This window comes from Bombina bombina, chromosome 1, assembly GCF_027579735.1.
Source record: "Bombina bombina isolate aBomBom1 chromosome 1, aBomBom1.pri, whole genome shotgun sequence".
NCBI classification, from domain to species: Eukaryota; Metazoa; Chordata; class Amphibia; order Anura; family Bombinatoridae; genus Bombina; species Bombina bombina.
The window spans coordinates 614148841-614164487 of record NC_069499.1 but is presented as its reverse complement, the minus strand read 5'-3'; the positions used below and the strand labels follow the sequence as shown (position 1 = coordinate 614164487).

At 39.4% G+C, this 15647-nt stretch overlaps 1 protein-coding gene across 5 annotated transcripts in view; it reads right to left on the bottom strand.

The window, feature by feature from the left end:
* Positions 1 to 315: 315 nt before the first annotated feature.
* The window catches only part of PHKA1 (phosphorylase kinase regulatory subunit alpha 1), a 473866-nt gene continuing 458534 nt past the window's right edge, over positions 316 to 15647 (bottom strand). For all 5 annotated transcript variants that reach the window (XM_053698997.1, XM_053698999.1, XM_053699000.1 and 2 more), the window contains one exon: positions 316 to 1723. In XM_053698997.1, the coding sequence (XP_053554972.1) occupies positions 1550 to 1723 (174 nt within the window). In that variant the 3' untranslated portion in view covers positions 316 to 1549. The remainder of the gene's footprint in view (positions 1724 to 15647) is intronic.

Here is a 15647-nt window from a genome sequence, read left to right as displayed (position 1 = left end):
CACGCACACACACAAACACGCACACACACAAACACGCACACACACAAACACGCACACACACAATTAACAAGACTTTTAGATCAGCCTAAACAATCGTACAGTTTAGTTGATGGATCATTATGAATGTTAGGAATTTAGAAATGATTTTGATACATTAGTTTTCGCCTTCTTTAAGACATGATCGAGTTTGCATAGAGGCTAAATAACTAGGTTTCCATGAATTAAAGAAACAAATTAATACATGAATACAATTCTATACATACAATTTTAGAGTGTAAAGTAAAGGGGGGGAAAAATTGAAGACATTGCAAGATCAATGGTAAAAAGTTGTAGCAGCATTTTATTTGCATCTGAAGTACTGCACAGCTTAGAGTCATCATAAAAGCAAAGTGACCAAATTAGTCCTTTAAATATGCCACTGTTATTAGGCCATTTAGATATTAAGGCTACTTTAAAGGGACATGAAACACAACATTTTTCTTTCAGGATTCAGACAGAGAATATAATTTAAAACAACGTTCCAATTTAATTCTATTAGCCAACTTGCTTCATTCTTTGGGTATCCGTTGTTGAAGAAATAGCAATGCACATGGGTGAGCCAATCACACATGGCATCTATGTGCAGCCACCAATCAGCAGCTACTAAGCCTATTTATATATGCTTTTCAATAAAGGATATCAAGAGAATAAAGCGAATTAATTAGATAATAGAAGTAAATTGGAATGTTTTTTAATATTGCATGCTCTAAATCATGAGTTTCATATCCATGTAAACGCACTTTAATGTATATAAAACTCATAATGAGTTGAAAATTATATGCAAAATTTATGGAACTTGCCAACTTCACCTTTTGTTACTTCTTTACTATGTCACTGAAACTTTGAACTCTCAGTTGTAACGTAAAGGGACATGAAACCCAAACAAAATTATTTCATGATTCGGACAGAATATGCGATTTTACTTTCCAATTTGCTTCTATTATCTAAATTGCTTCACTCGCTTGGTATAATTAGTCGAAAAGCATATCTAGATAGGCCCAGGAGCAACAATGCATTACTGGGAGTTAGCTGCTGATTGGTGGCTGCACAAAAATTCAGATTTTAATTGGTTCACCAGATGTCTTCAGATAGCTCCCAGTAGTGCATAGCTGATCATTCAAAAAAGAATACCAAGAAAATGAAGCAAAATAGATAAAAGGAGCAAATTGGAAAGTTGTTTAAAATCACATGCTCTATTTGAACCATGAAAAATAAATACAAAGAAAAAGGTTAGGTTTCATGTCCCTTTAACTAATCAGATTTAAAATTTACAGCCATAAACTGTGCCATTTTGGTTAATTTCTTCTTATTTACATTTGCAACTCACATAATTTACATTTGCTAGCATAGAGACTTCTAGGAGGTATAAAAAGCAAGTTCCATAACTTTAGACACATATAATAGCATTACTGTACATTTACATATAAGGGCACTTTATATGTGACAACTGCGCAGAAAGTATCTAAGGAACCAGTTCAAAGTGCATTCTGCAGATTCCAGCAAATCCAGGTCATTGCATGGCACAGCCCCCATGTGGTAAGGCATCTTGCAAGTAAATAGCTACAGATTTGGAGAGATATGTCATTGTCCCAAATCGTCCACTAGGGGCACTGTCATAGAGCAGGGTGCAAATACCAGTCACTGGATCAATCTCCAACAGGGCGTCATCTGCTCCTAGTGCCTTCTGCATGAGAAGAAGAGCATAAAACAGCTTAACAGGGCAGGTTTGCATCAGGTTTGACTACCATATAACACTGCTAACACAACACATTTCTTGTGTATGAATGGTTACACATTTTACCCTGGAATATTAGCTGCTAGGTGTCAGATGCCCAGTTTACTTATAGATGTTTAGGATTAACTACTTAATAGATCCCTAGTCCCTTCAATATCGTGTACCACTCTATAGCCTTATGTCCAGAAGGATATAAAACAATTAGAGAGATGATTAAAAAACATTAATTAAATTAAGGGGTTATTGAAGCCGAGTCTGAAATAATTTTTTACAAAATGTTATTAATCAAAACAAGGGGTTATAATCTCGAGCTGGAGGGTGGTATGTTTGGGAGCAATTCACAAACATTTTTTTTTTCTAGAAAGGATAGTTGATTCACGGAATAGACCCCAGCAGTAATAATTACAACTACTCTAGGGAAATTAAAAAGAATCAGGGATATGCATAGTTATCCTAATAAAAAGTGCGCTTTCACAGAGGGAGATATGGACAGACTTAAAGGAACAGTCTAGTCAAAATTAAACGCATGATTCAGATAGGGCATGCATGCTTTCAGCATCAAATTTGCTTTGTTCTCTTGGTATTCTTTGTTGAAAGCTAAACCTAGGTAAGATCATATGCTAATTTCTAAGCCCCTGAAGGCCGCCTCTTATCTCAGTGCATTTTGTCAGTTTTACACAGACAACGCTAGTTTATGTGTGCCATATAGATAACATTGTGCCCACTCCCGTGGAGTGGCTAAAATTGGCTAAAATTAAAGTATTTCAAAAGAACTGAAATAAGAGGGCAGTCTGCAGGGCTTAGATACAAGGTCATCACAGAGGTAAAATGTATATTAATATAACTGTGTTGGCTATGCAAAACTGGGGAATGGGTAATAAAGGTATTATCTATCTTTTTAAACAATAAACATTCTGGAGTAAACTGTCTCTTTAATAATCATTTTGGTTCTTATCTGCTGTAAAAATCTATATTTCTAACTGAACATATATTGATGATAGATTGTGCAGTTTAAAAAGGAGGCTTTTACTGGGTCAATATGTCCTATGTGATTATTTATTGAAGTAAAGTTGAATGAATGAATAGGCAGAGGCACTTTCATTCATTAATTAATTTTTAATAATTACCTTTTTCTTTAGCAAACCCAGACCGCGATCCTCCACCTGCAGCTCCTCTGTACTTACCTCAGTAATGACTAAAACGGCTTCCTTCAATCATGGCGTGCACCCCAGAGCGTCCATCTCGTTAGGCCACGCCGTGATTAGATGAAGTCGGTTTTGTCATTGCTGTGCTAAGTACAGAGGAGCTGCGGGCGGAGGGTCGCAGCTGCGGTCTGGGTTTCCTAAAGAAAAGGAAAGCATTTTAAAAAACAGTAAAACTTTACATTTTATAGTATTTATATTTTTAAAAACTGTGCACTCATTCATTAAAATTTACATTCCCTTTAATGGGACATAAAACACAATTTATTTCAGGATTCAGATACAGCATACCATTTTAAACAACTTTCTAATTTACTTATATTATTCAATTTTAATTATTCTCTTAGTATCCTTTGTTGAAAGAACAACAATGCACAACTGGGAGCTAGCTGAACACATTGGGTGAGCCAATGTCAAGAGTGATATATGTGCTGTCACCAATCAACAGCTAGCTCTCAGAAATTCATTGCTACTCCTAAGCCTATCTAGGTATTTTTTTTTAAACAAAGGATACCAATAAATGAGACATATTAGTTAATCAAAGTAAATTGGAAAGTTGTTTAAAATACCATGCTCTATCGGAATAAAAAAATATATTTTTTGGGGTTTCCTATCCATTTAAGAGCATGACCATCTTGAATGCATAATATCACTTAAAGGGCCATAATACCCAAATGTTTAAACACTTGAAAGTGATGCAGCATAGCTGTAAAAAGCTGATTAGAAAATATCACTTGAACATCTCTATGTAAAAAAGAAAGATATTTTACCTCAAAAGTTCCTCAGTAGCCACCTCCCATTGTAAAGGATTTCTAAGCAGCATTTTAGTGTGTTTGTCCTGGGACATCTGAAGGGACTAGCATCGTGCACTCTCATATTATTTCACCAATCAGGTAAAACAGAATTTATGCTTACCTGATAAATTACTTTCTCCAATGGTGTGTCCGGTCCACGGCGTCATCCTTACTTGTGGGATATTCTCCTCCCCAACAGGAAATGGCAAAGAGTCCCAGCAAAGCTGGTCACATGATCCCTCCTAGGCTCCGCCCACCCCAGTCATTCGACCGACGGACAGGAGGAAATATATATAGGAGAAATCATATGATACCGTGGTGACTGTAGTTAGAGAAAATAATTCATCAGACCTGATTAAAAAAACCAGGGCGGGCCGTGGACCGGACACACCGTTGGAGAAAGTAATTTATCAGGTAAGCATAAATTCTGTTTTCTCCAACATAGGTGTGTCCGGTCCACGGCGTCATCCTTACTTGTGGGAACCAATACCAAAGCTTTAGGACACGGATGAAGGGAGGGAGCAAATCAGGTCACCTAAACGGAAGGCACCACAGCTTGCAAAACCTTTCTCCCAAAAATAGCCTCCGAAGAAGCAAAAGTATCAAATTTGTAAAATTTGGCAAAAGTGTGCAGTGAAGACCAAGTCGCTGCCTTACATATCTGGTCAACAGAAGCCTCGTTCTTGAAGGCCCATGTGGAAGCCACAGCCCTAGTGGAGTGAGCTGTGATTCTTTCAGGAGGCTGCCGTCCGGCAGTCTCATAAGCCAATCGGATAATGCTTTTAAGCCAAAAGGAAAGAGAAGTAGAAGTCGCTTTTTGACCTCTCCTTTTACCAGAATAAACAACAAACAAGGAAGATGTTTGTCTGAAATCTTTAGTAGCCTCTAAATAGAATTTTAGAGCACGGACTACGTCCAAATTGTGTAACAAACGTTCCTTCTTTGAAACTGGATTCGGACACAAAGAAGGTACAACTATCTCCTGGTTAATATTTTTGTTGGAAACAACTTTCGGAAGAAAACCAGGCTTAGTACGCAAAACCACCTTATCTGCATGGAACACCAGATAGGGCGGAGAACACTGCAGAGCAGATAACTCTGAAACTCTTCTAGCAGAAGAAATTGCAACCAAAAACAAAACTTTCCAAGATAATAACTTAATATCTACGGAATGTAAGGGTTCAAACTGAACCCCTTGAAGAACTGAAAGAACTAGATTTAGACTCCAGGGAGGAGTCAAAGGTCTGTAAACAGGCTTGATTCTAACCAGAGCCTGAACAAATGCTTGAACATCTGGCACAGCTGCCAGCCTTTTGTGAAGTAAAACAGATAAAGCAGAGATCTGTCCCTTCAGAGAACTTGCAGATAATCCTTTCTCCAAACCTTCTTGTAGAAAGGATAGAATCTTAGGAATTTTTATCTTGTTCCATGGGAATCCTTTAGATTCACACCAACAGATATATTTTTTCCATATTTTATGGTAAATTTTTCTAGTTACAGGCTTTCTAGCCTGCATCAGAGTATCTATTACAGAATCCGAAAACCCACGCTTTGATAAAATCAAGCGTTCAATCTCCAACCCGTCAGTTGGAGGGAAACCAGATTCGGATGTTCGAATGGACCTTGAACAAGAAGGTCCTGTCTCAAAGGTAGCTTCCATGGTGGAGCCGATGACATATTCACCAGGTCTGCATACCAAGTCCTGCGTGGCCACGCAGGAGCTATCAAGATCACCAAAGCCCTCTCCTGATTGATCCTGGCTACCAGCCTGGGAATGAGAGGAAACGGTGGGAATACATAAGCTAGGTTGAAGGTCCAAGGTGCTACTAGTGCATCTACTAGAGTCGCCTTTGGATCCCTGGATCTGGACCCGTAGCAAGGAACCTTGAAGTTCTGACGAGACGCCATCAGATTCATGTCTGGAATGCCCCATAATTGAGTTCTTTGGGCAAAGATTTCCGGATGGAGTTCCCACTCCCCCGGATGGAAAGTCTGACGACTCAGAAAATCCGCTTCCCAATTTTCCACTCCTGGGATGTGGATTGCAGACAAGTGGCAGGAGTGATCCTCCGCCCATTGAATTATTTTGGTCACTTCTTCCATCGCCAGGGAACTCCTTGTTCCCCCCTGATGATTGATATATGCAACAGTCGTCATGTTGTCTGATTGAAACCTTATGAATTTGGCCTTTGCTAGTTGAGGCCAAGCTTTGAGAGCATTGAATATCGCTCTCAGTTCCAGAATGTTTATCGGGAGAAGAGATTCTTCCCGAGACCATAGACCCTGAGCTTTCAGGGGTTCCCAGACCGCGCCCCAGCCCACAAGACTGGCGTCGGTCGTGACAATGACCCACTCTGGTCTGCGGAAGCTCATTCCCTGTGACAGATTGTCCAGGGTCAGCCACCAACGGAGTGAATCTCTGGTCTTTTGATCTACTTGAATCGTCGGAGACAAGTCTGTATAATCCCCATTCCACTGTCTGAGCATGCACAGTTGTAATGGTCTTAGATGAATTCGTGCAAAAGGAACTATGTCCATTGCTGCAACCATCAATCCTATTACTTCCATGCACTGCGCTATGGAAGGACGAAGAACAGAATGAAGTACTTGACAAGAGCTTAGAATTTTTGATTTTCTGACCTCTGTCAGAAAAATCCTCATTTCTAAGGAATTTATTATTGTTCCCAAGAAGGGAACTCTTGTTGACGGGGACAGAGAACTTTTTTCTTTGTTCACCTTCCATCCATGAGATCTGAGAAAGGCTAGGACGATGTCCGTATGAGCCTTTGCTTTTGACAGAGACGACGCTTGAATCAGGATGTCGTCCAAGTAAGGTACTACTGCAATGCCCCTTGGTCTTAGAACCGCTAGAATGGACCCTAGTACCTTTGTGAAAATCCTTGGAGCAGTGGCTAATCCGAATGGAAGTGCCACAAACTGGTAATGCTTGTCCAGAAAAGCGAACCTTAGGAACTGATGATGTTCCTTGTGGATAGGAATATGTAGGTACGCATCCTTTAAATCCACGGTAGTCATAAATTGATTTTCCTGGATAGTAGGTAGGATCGTTCGAATAGTTTCCATTTTGAACGATGGTACCCTGAGAAATTTGTTTAGGATCTTGAGATCCAAAATTGGTCTGAATGTTCCCTCTTTTTTGGGAACTATGAACAGGTTGGAATAAAAACCCATCCCTTGTTCTCTTATTGGAACAGGATGAATCACTCCCATCTTTAACAGGTCTTCTACACAATGTAAGAACGCCTGTCTTTTTATTTGGTTTGAAGATAATTGAGACCTGTGGAACCTTCCCCTTGGGGGTAGTTCCTTGAATTCCAGGAGATAACCTTGAGAAACTATTTCTAGCGCCCAAGGATCCTGAACATCTCTTGCCCAAGCCTGAGCAAAGAGAGAAAGTCTGCCCCCCACCAGATCCGGTCCCGGATCGGGGGCCATCCCTTCATGCTGTTTTGGTAGCAGTGGTAGGCTTCTTGGCCTGCTTACCCTTGTTCCAGCCTTGCATTGGTCTCCAGGCTGGTTTGGGTTGTGAAGTATTACCCTCTTGAATTAGAGGCTGGTCCGTTTCTGCGAAAGGGAAGAAAAACATAATTTATGTAAGAACTTACCTGATAAATTCATTTCTTTCATATTAGCAAGAGTCCATGAGCTAGTGACGTATGGGATATACATTCCTACCAGGAGGGGCAAAGTTTCCCAAACCTTAAAATGCCTATAAATACACCCCTCACCACACCCACAATTCAGTTTAACGAATAGCCAAGAAGTGGGGTGATAAGAAAAAAGTGCGAAAGCATATAAAATAAGGAATTGGAATAATTGTGCTTTATACAAAAAAATCAAAACCACCACAAAAAAGGGCGGGCCTCATGGACTCTTGCTAATATGAAAGAAATGAATTTATCAGGTAAGTTCTTACATAAATTATGTTTTCTTTCATGTAATTAGCAAGAGTCCATGAGCTAGTGACGTATGGGATAATGATTACCCAAGATGTGGATCTTTCCACACAAGAGTCACTAGAGAGGGAGGGATAAAATAAAGACAGCCAATTCCTGCTGAAAATAATCCACACCCAGAATAAAATTTTTAATGAAAAAACATAAGCAGAAGATTAAAACTGAAACCACTGCCTGAAGTATGTTTCTACCAAAAACTGCTTCAGAAGAAGAAAACACATCAAAATGGTAGAATTTAGTAAAAGTATGCAAAGAGAACCAAGTTGCTGTTTTGCAAATCTGATCAACCGAAGCTTCATTCTTAAACGCCCAGGAAGTAGAAACTAACCTAGTAGAATGAGCTGTAATCCTTTGAGGCGGAGTGTTACCCGACTCAACATAGGCATGATGAAATAAAGATTTCAACCAAGATGCCAAAGAAATGGCAGAAGCTTTCTGGTCTTTTCTAGAACCGGAAAAGATGACAAATAGACTAGAAGTCTTTCGGAAAGACTTAATAGCTTCAACATAATATTACAAAGCTCTAACAGCATCCAAAGAATGCAATGATTTCTCCTTAGAATTCATAGGATTAGGACATAATGAAGGAACCACAATTTCTCTACTAATGTTGTTAGAATTCACAACCTTAGGTAAAAAATTCAAAAGAAGTTCGCAGCACCGACTTATCCTGATGCAAAATCAGAAAAGGAGACTCACAAAAAAGAGTAGATAATTCAGAGACTCTTCTGGCAGAAGAGATGGCCAAAAGAAACAAAACTTTCCAAGAAAGTAATATAATGACCAAAGAATGCATGGGTTCAAAAGGAGGAGCTTGAAGAGCCCCCAGAACCAAATTCAAACTCCAAGGAGGAGAAATTGACTGAATGACAGGTTTTATACGAACCAAAGCTTGTACAAAACATTGAATATCAGGAAGATTAGCAATCCTTCTGTAAAAAAGAACAGAAAGAGCAGAGATTTGTCTTTCAAGAAACTTGCGGACAAACCTTTATCTAAACCATCCTGAAGAAATATAAGTCTTCCAGACTCTATAATATATCTCTCTAGATACAGATTTACGAGCCTGTCACATAGTATCAATCACAGAGTCAGAGAAACCTCTTTGACCAAGAATCAAGCGTTCAAACTCCACACCTTAAAATTAAGGTTTTGAGATCCTGATGGAAAAAAGAACCTTGAGACAGAAAGACTGGTCTTAACGGAAGAGTCCACAGCTGGCAAGAGGCCATCCGGACAAGATCCGCATACCAAAACCTGTGAGGCCATGCTGGAGCTACCAGCAGGACAAACGAGCATTCCTTAGAATATTGGAGAATACCCTTGGAAGAAGAACTAGAGGCGGAAAGATATAGGCAGGATGATACTTGTAAGGAAGAGATAATGCATCCACTGCCTCCGCCCGAGGATCCCTGGATCCGGACAGATACCAGGGAAGTTTCTTGTTTAGATGAGAAGCCATCAGATCTATTTCTGGGAGTTCCCACATTTGAACAATCTGAGGAAATACCTCTGGGTGAAGACCATTCGCCCAGGTGCAACGTTTGGCGACTGAGATAATCCGCTTTCCAATTGTCCATACCTGGGATATGAACCGCAGAGATTAGACAGGAGCTGGATTCCGCCCAAACCAAAATTCGAGATACTTCTTTCATAGCCAGAGGACTGTGAGTCCCTCCTTGATGATTGATGTATGCCACAGTTGTGACATTGTCTATCTGAAAACAAATGAACAACTCTCTCTTCAGAAGAGGCCAAGACTGAAGAGCTCTGAAATTGCACGGAGTTCCAAAATATTGATCGGAAATCTCACCTCCTGAGATTCCCAAACCCCTTGTGCCGTCAGATACCCCCACACAGCTCCCCAACCTGTAAGACTTGCATCTGTTGAGATTATAGTGCAGGTCGGAGGAACAAAGAAGCCCCCTGAACTAAACGATGGTGATCTGTCCACCATGTCAGAGAGTGTCGTATAATCGGTTTAAAGATATTAAGTGAGATATCTTTGAGTAATCCCTGCACCATTGGTTCAGCATACAGAGCTGAAGAGGTCGCATGTGAAAACGAGCAAAGGAGATCGCATCTGATGCGGCAGTCCTAAGACCTAAAATTTCCATGCATAAGGCTACCAAAGGGAATGATTGTGACTGAAGGTTTTGACAAGCTGAAATCAATGTTAAACTTCTCTTGTCTGACAAGGACAGAGTCATAGACACTGAATCTATTCTAGAAACCTAAAAAGGTTACCCTTGTCTGAGGAATCAATGAACTGATTAGTAAATTGATCCTCCAACCATGAACTTGAAGAAACAACACAAGTCGATTCGTATGAGATTCTTCGAAAATGAGAAGACTGAGCAAGTACCCAGATAGCGTCCAATAAGGAAATACCAAAACCCTGTTCTCTGATTACAGAAAGAAGGGCACCGAGAACCTTTGAAAAAAATTCTTGGAACTGAGGCTAGAGCCACAAAACTGGTAATGCTTGTCTTAAAAAGAGAATCTCAGACACTAAAAGTGATCTGGATGAATCGGAATATGCAGATACACATCCTGTAAATCTATTGTAGACATATAATGCCCTTGCTAAACAAAAGGCAGGACAGTCCTACAGAAACTGAATGTTGGAATCCTTACATAACGATTCAATATTGATAGATCCGGAACTGGTCTGAAGGAATTGACCTTCTTTGGTACAATGAAGAGATAAAATAAAACCCCAGCCCCTGTTCCAGAACTAGAACTGGCATAATTACTCCAGCCAACTCTAGATCTGAAACACATTTCAGAAATGCTGAGCCTTTGCTGTGTTAACTGGGACACGGGAAAGAAAAAATCTCTTAGCAGGAGGCCTTAACTGAAGCCAATGCTGTACCTTTCTGAAACAATGTTCTAAAACCAGAAATTGAGAACGGAATTGATCAAAATTTCTTTGAAGAAAACGTAATCTGCCCCATACCAGCTGAGCTGGAATAAGGTCCGCACCTTCATGGGTACTTAGGAGCTGGCTATAGGTTTTCTATAAGGCTTGGATATATTCCAAACTGGAAATAGTTTCCAAACTGATACCGCTCCTGAGGATGAAGGATCAGGCTTTTGTTCCTTATTGTGAGGAAAGGAACGAAAAATGATTATTAGACCTAAATTTACCTTAGATTTTTTATCCTTTGGTAAAAAAGTTCCCTTCCTTCCAGAAACAGTTGAAATAATAATTTATTACCCTGGAAAGAAAAGGAAAGCAAAGTTGACTTAGAAGACATAACAGCATTCCAAGTTTAATCCATAAAGCTTTTCTAGCTAAAATAGCTAGAGACATATACCTGACATCAACTCTAATGATATCAAAAGATGGTATCACCAATAAAATTATTAGCATGTTATAGAATAATAATAATGCTATAAAATTATGATCTGTTACTTGTTGCGCTAAAGCTTCTAACCAAAAAGTTGAAGCTGCAGCAACATCCGCTAAAAATATAGCAGGTCTAAGAAGATTACCTGAACATAAGTAAGCTTTTCTTAGAAAGGATTCAATTTTCCTATCTAAAAGATCCTTAAAATGAATTACTATCTACCGTAGGAATAGTAGCACATTTAGCAGGAGTAGAGACAGCCCCATAACCTTAGGGATTTTGTCCCAAAAAAACTCTAATCTGTCAGATGGCACAGGATATAATTGCTTAAACGTTTAGAAGGAGTAAAAGAATTACCCAAATTATTCCGTTAAACGTTTAGATTTAGTATCAAGAGGACCAGAATCCTCTATTTCTAATGCAATTAATACTTCTTTAAATAAAGAACGAATAAATTCCATCTTGAACAAATACAAAGATTTATCAGCATCAACCTCTGAGACAGAAACCTCTGAACCAGAAGAACCATTATCAGTATCAGAATGATGATGTTCATTTAAAAATTCATCTGAAAAAAGAGAAGTTTTAAAAGACTTTTATGTAAACTAGAAGGAGAAATAACAGACATAGCCTTCTTAATGGATTTAAAAAATAAAATCTCTTATGTTTATCAGGAACACTCTGAAAATTAGATGTTGACGGAACAGCAACAGGTAATGTAACAGTACTAAAGGAAATTTTATCTGCATTAATAAGTTTGTCATGACATGCAATACAAACAACAGCTGGAGAAACAGATACCAAAAATTATAGCAGATACACTTAGCTTGGTAGCTCCAGCACTAGACAGCGATTTTCCTGTAGTATCTTCTGACTCAGATGCAACGTGAGACATCTTGCAATATGTAAGAGAAAAAACAACATATAAAGCAAAATTGATCAAATTCCTTAAATGACAGTTTCAGGAATGGGAAAAAATGCCAGTGAATAAGCTTCTAGCAACCAGAAGCAATGAAAAAATAAGACTTAAATAATGTGGAGACAAAAGCGACGCCCTTATTTTTAGCGCCAAATAAGACGCCCACATTATTTGGCGCCTAAATGCTTTTGGCGCCAAAAATGACGCCACATCCGGAACGCCGACATTTTTGGCGCAAAATAACGTCAAAAAATGACGCAACTTCCGGCGACACGTATGACGCCGGAAACGGAAAAGAATTTTTGCGCCAAAAAAGTCAGCGCCAAGAATGACTCAATAAAATGAAGCATTTTCAGCCCCCGCGAGCCTAACAGCCCACAGGAAAAAAAGAGTCAAATTTTTGAAGGTAAGAAAAAATGATTAATTCAAATGCATTATCCCAAATATGAAACTGACTGTCTGAAAAATAAGGAAAGTTGAACATTCTGAGTCAAGGCAAATAAATGTTTGAATACATATATTTAGAACTTTATAAACAAAGTGCCCAACCATAGCTTAGAGTGTCACAGAAAATAAGATTTACTTACCCCAGGACACTCATCTACATGTTTGTAGAAAGCCAAACCAGTACTGAAACGAGAATCAGCAGAGGTAATGGTATATATATAAGAGTATATCGTCGATCTGAAAAGGGAGGTAAGAGATGAATCTCTACGACCGATAACAGAGAACCTATGAAATAGACCCCGTAGAAGGAGATCACTGCATTCAAATAGGCAATACTCTCCTCACATCCCTCTGACATTCACTGCACGCTGAGAGGAAAACCGGGCTCCAACTTGCTGCGGAGCGCATATCAACGTAGAATCTAGCACAAACTTACTTCACCACCTCCATCGGAGGCAAAGTTTGTAAAAACTGAATTGTGGGTGTGGTGAGGGGTGTATTTATAGGCATTTTAAGGTTTGGGAAACTTTGCCCCTCCTGGTAGGAATGTATATCCCATACGTCACTAGCTCATGGACTCTTGCTAATTACATGAAAGAAATTAGGCTTATTTTTAGCCTTAAAAGACCTATCCTGTGGGAGGGCGTGGCCCTTTCCCCCAGTAATGTCTGAAATAATCTCTTTCAAATCAGGTCCAAATAATGTTTTACCCTTGAAAGGGATGTTAAGCAATTTTGTCTTGGAAGACACATCCGCTGACCAAGACTTTAGCCAAAGCGCTCTGCGCGCCACGATAGCAAACCCTGAATTTTTCGCCGCTAATCTAGCTAATTACAAAGCGGCATCTAAAATAAAAGAGTTAGCCAATTTAAGTGCTTGAACTCTGTCCATAACCTCCTCATACGAAGATTCTTTATTGAGCGACTTTTCTAGTTCCTCGAACCAGAAACACGCTGCCGTAGTGACAGGAACAATGCATGAAATTGGTTGTAGAAGGTAACCTTGCTGAACAAAAATCTTTTTAAGCAAACCCTCTAATTTTTTATCCATAGGATCTTTGAAAGCACAACTATCTTCGATAGGAATAGTAGTGCGTTTGTTTAGAGTAGAAACCGCCCCCTCGACCTTGGGAACTGTCTGCCATAAGTCCTTTCTGGGGTCGACTATAGGAAATAATTTCTTAAATATAGGGGGGGGGACAAAAGGTATGCCGGGCCTTTCCCACTCTTTATTTACTATGTCCGCCACCCGCTTGGGTATAGGAAAAGCGTCGGGGGGCACCGGAACCTCTAGGAACTTGTCCATCTTACATAATTTCTCTGGAATGACCAAATTGTCACAATCATCCAGAGTAGATAATACCTCCTTAAGCAGTGCGCGGAGATGTTCTAATTTAAATTTAAATGTCACAACATCAGGTTCAGCTTGTTGAGAAATTTTTCCTGAATCTGAAATTTCTCCCTCAGACAAAACCTCCCTCATGGCCCCTTCAGATTGGTGTGAGGGTATGTCAGAACAGTTATCATCAGCGTCCTCTTGCTCTTCAGTGTTTAAAACAGAGCAATCGCGCTTTCTCTGATAAGTAGGCATTTTGGATAAAATGTTTGCTATAGAGTTATCCATTACAGCCGTTAATTGTTGCATGGTAATAAGAATTGGCGCACTAGATGTACTAGGGGCCTCTTGTGTGGGCAAAACTGGTGTAGACACAGAAGGGGATGATGTAGTATCATGTTTACTCCCCTCATTTGAGGAATCATCTTGGGCAATATCATTATCTGTGGCATTACTGTCCTTACTTTGTTTGGACACTATGGCACAATTATCACATAAATTTAAATGGGGAGACACCTTGGCTTTCATACATATAGAACATAGCTTATCTGATGGTACAGACATGTTAAACAGGCTTAAACTTGTCAACAAAGCACAAAAAACGTTTTAAAATAAAACCGTTACTGTCACTTTAAATTTCAAACTGAAAACACTTTATTACTGAATATGTGAAAAAGTATGAAGGAATTGTTCAAAATTCACCAAAATTTCACCACAGTGTCTTAAAGCATTAAAAGTATTGCACACCAAATTTCAGAGCTTTAACCCTTAAATTAACGGAACCGGAGCCGTTTTTACATTTAACCCCTATACAGTCCCAGCTATATGCTTTGCTGAGACCCAACCAAGCCCAGAGGGGAATACGATACCAAATGATGCCTTCTATAAGCTTTTTCAGTGATTCTTAGCTCCTCACACATGCATCTGCATGCCTTGCTCTCCAAAAACAACTGCGCATTAGTGGCGCGAAAATGAGGCTCTGTCTATAACTAGAAAAGGCCCCCATCTGAAAAAGGTGTCCAACACAGTGCCTGCCGTTTTTCTAAACAATCCCCAAGATTATAATAACCATTAATAGTTAGAATCTGCAAAATATGCCTAGCAAAGCAATCGTTTTAGCCCAGAAAAATGTCTACCAGTTTTTTAAGCCCTTATGCAGCCCTTTATTCTTTTATTTAACTAAGAAAATGGCTTACCGGTCCCCATAAGGGGAAATGACAGCCTTCCAGCATTACATAGTCTTGTTAGAAATATGGCCAGTCATACCTTAAGCAGAAAAGTCTGCCAACTGTTTCCCCCAACTGAAGTTACTTCATCTCAACAGTCCTGTGTGGAAACAGCAATCGATTTTAGTAACTTCTGCTAAAATCATCTTCCTCTTACAAACAGAAATCTTCATCTTTTTTCTGTTTCAGAGTAAATAGTACATACCAGCAATATTTTAAAATAACAAACACTTGATTGAAGAATAAAAACTACATTTAAACACCAAAAAACTCTTAACCATCTCCGTGGAGATGTTGCCTGTGCAACGGCAAAGAGAATGACTGGGGTGGGCGGAGCCTAGGAGGGATCATGTGACCAGCTTTGCTGGGACTCTTTGCCATTTCCTGTTGGGGAGGAGAATATCCCACAAGTAAGGATGACGCCGTGGACCGGACACACCTATGTTGGAGAAAGGAAGCTTACTATGAAATCTCATGAGAGTTAAGTGAAATCTCATGAGATCACAGTAAGAGTTCATGACCTCAGCACTGCTGATGCTGATTGGCTGCTGTTCATTTCTTCAATTTTTTTAATTTTTTTACCTGCAGCTGGGAGCAGCTGAGTATAACTTTATACACAG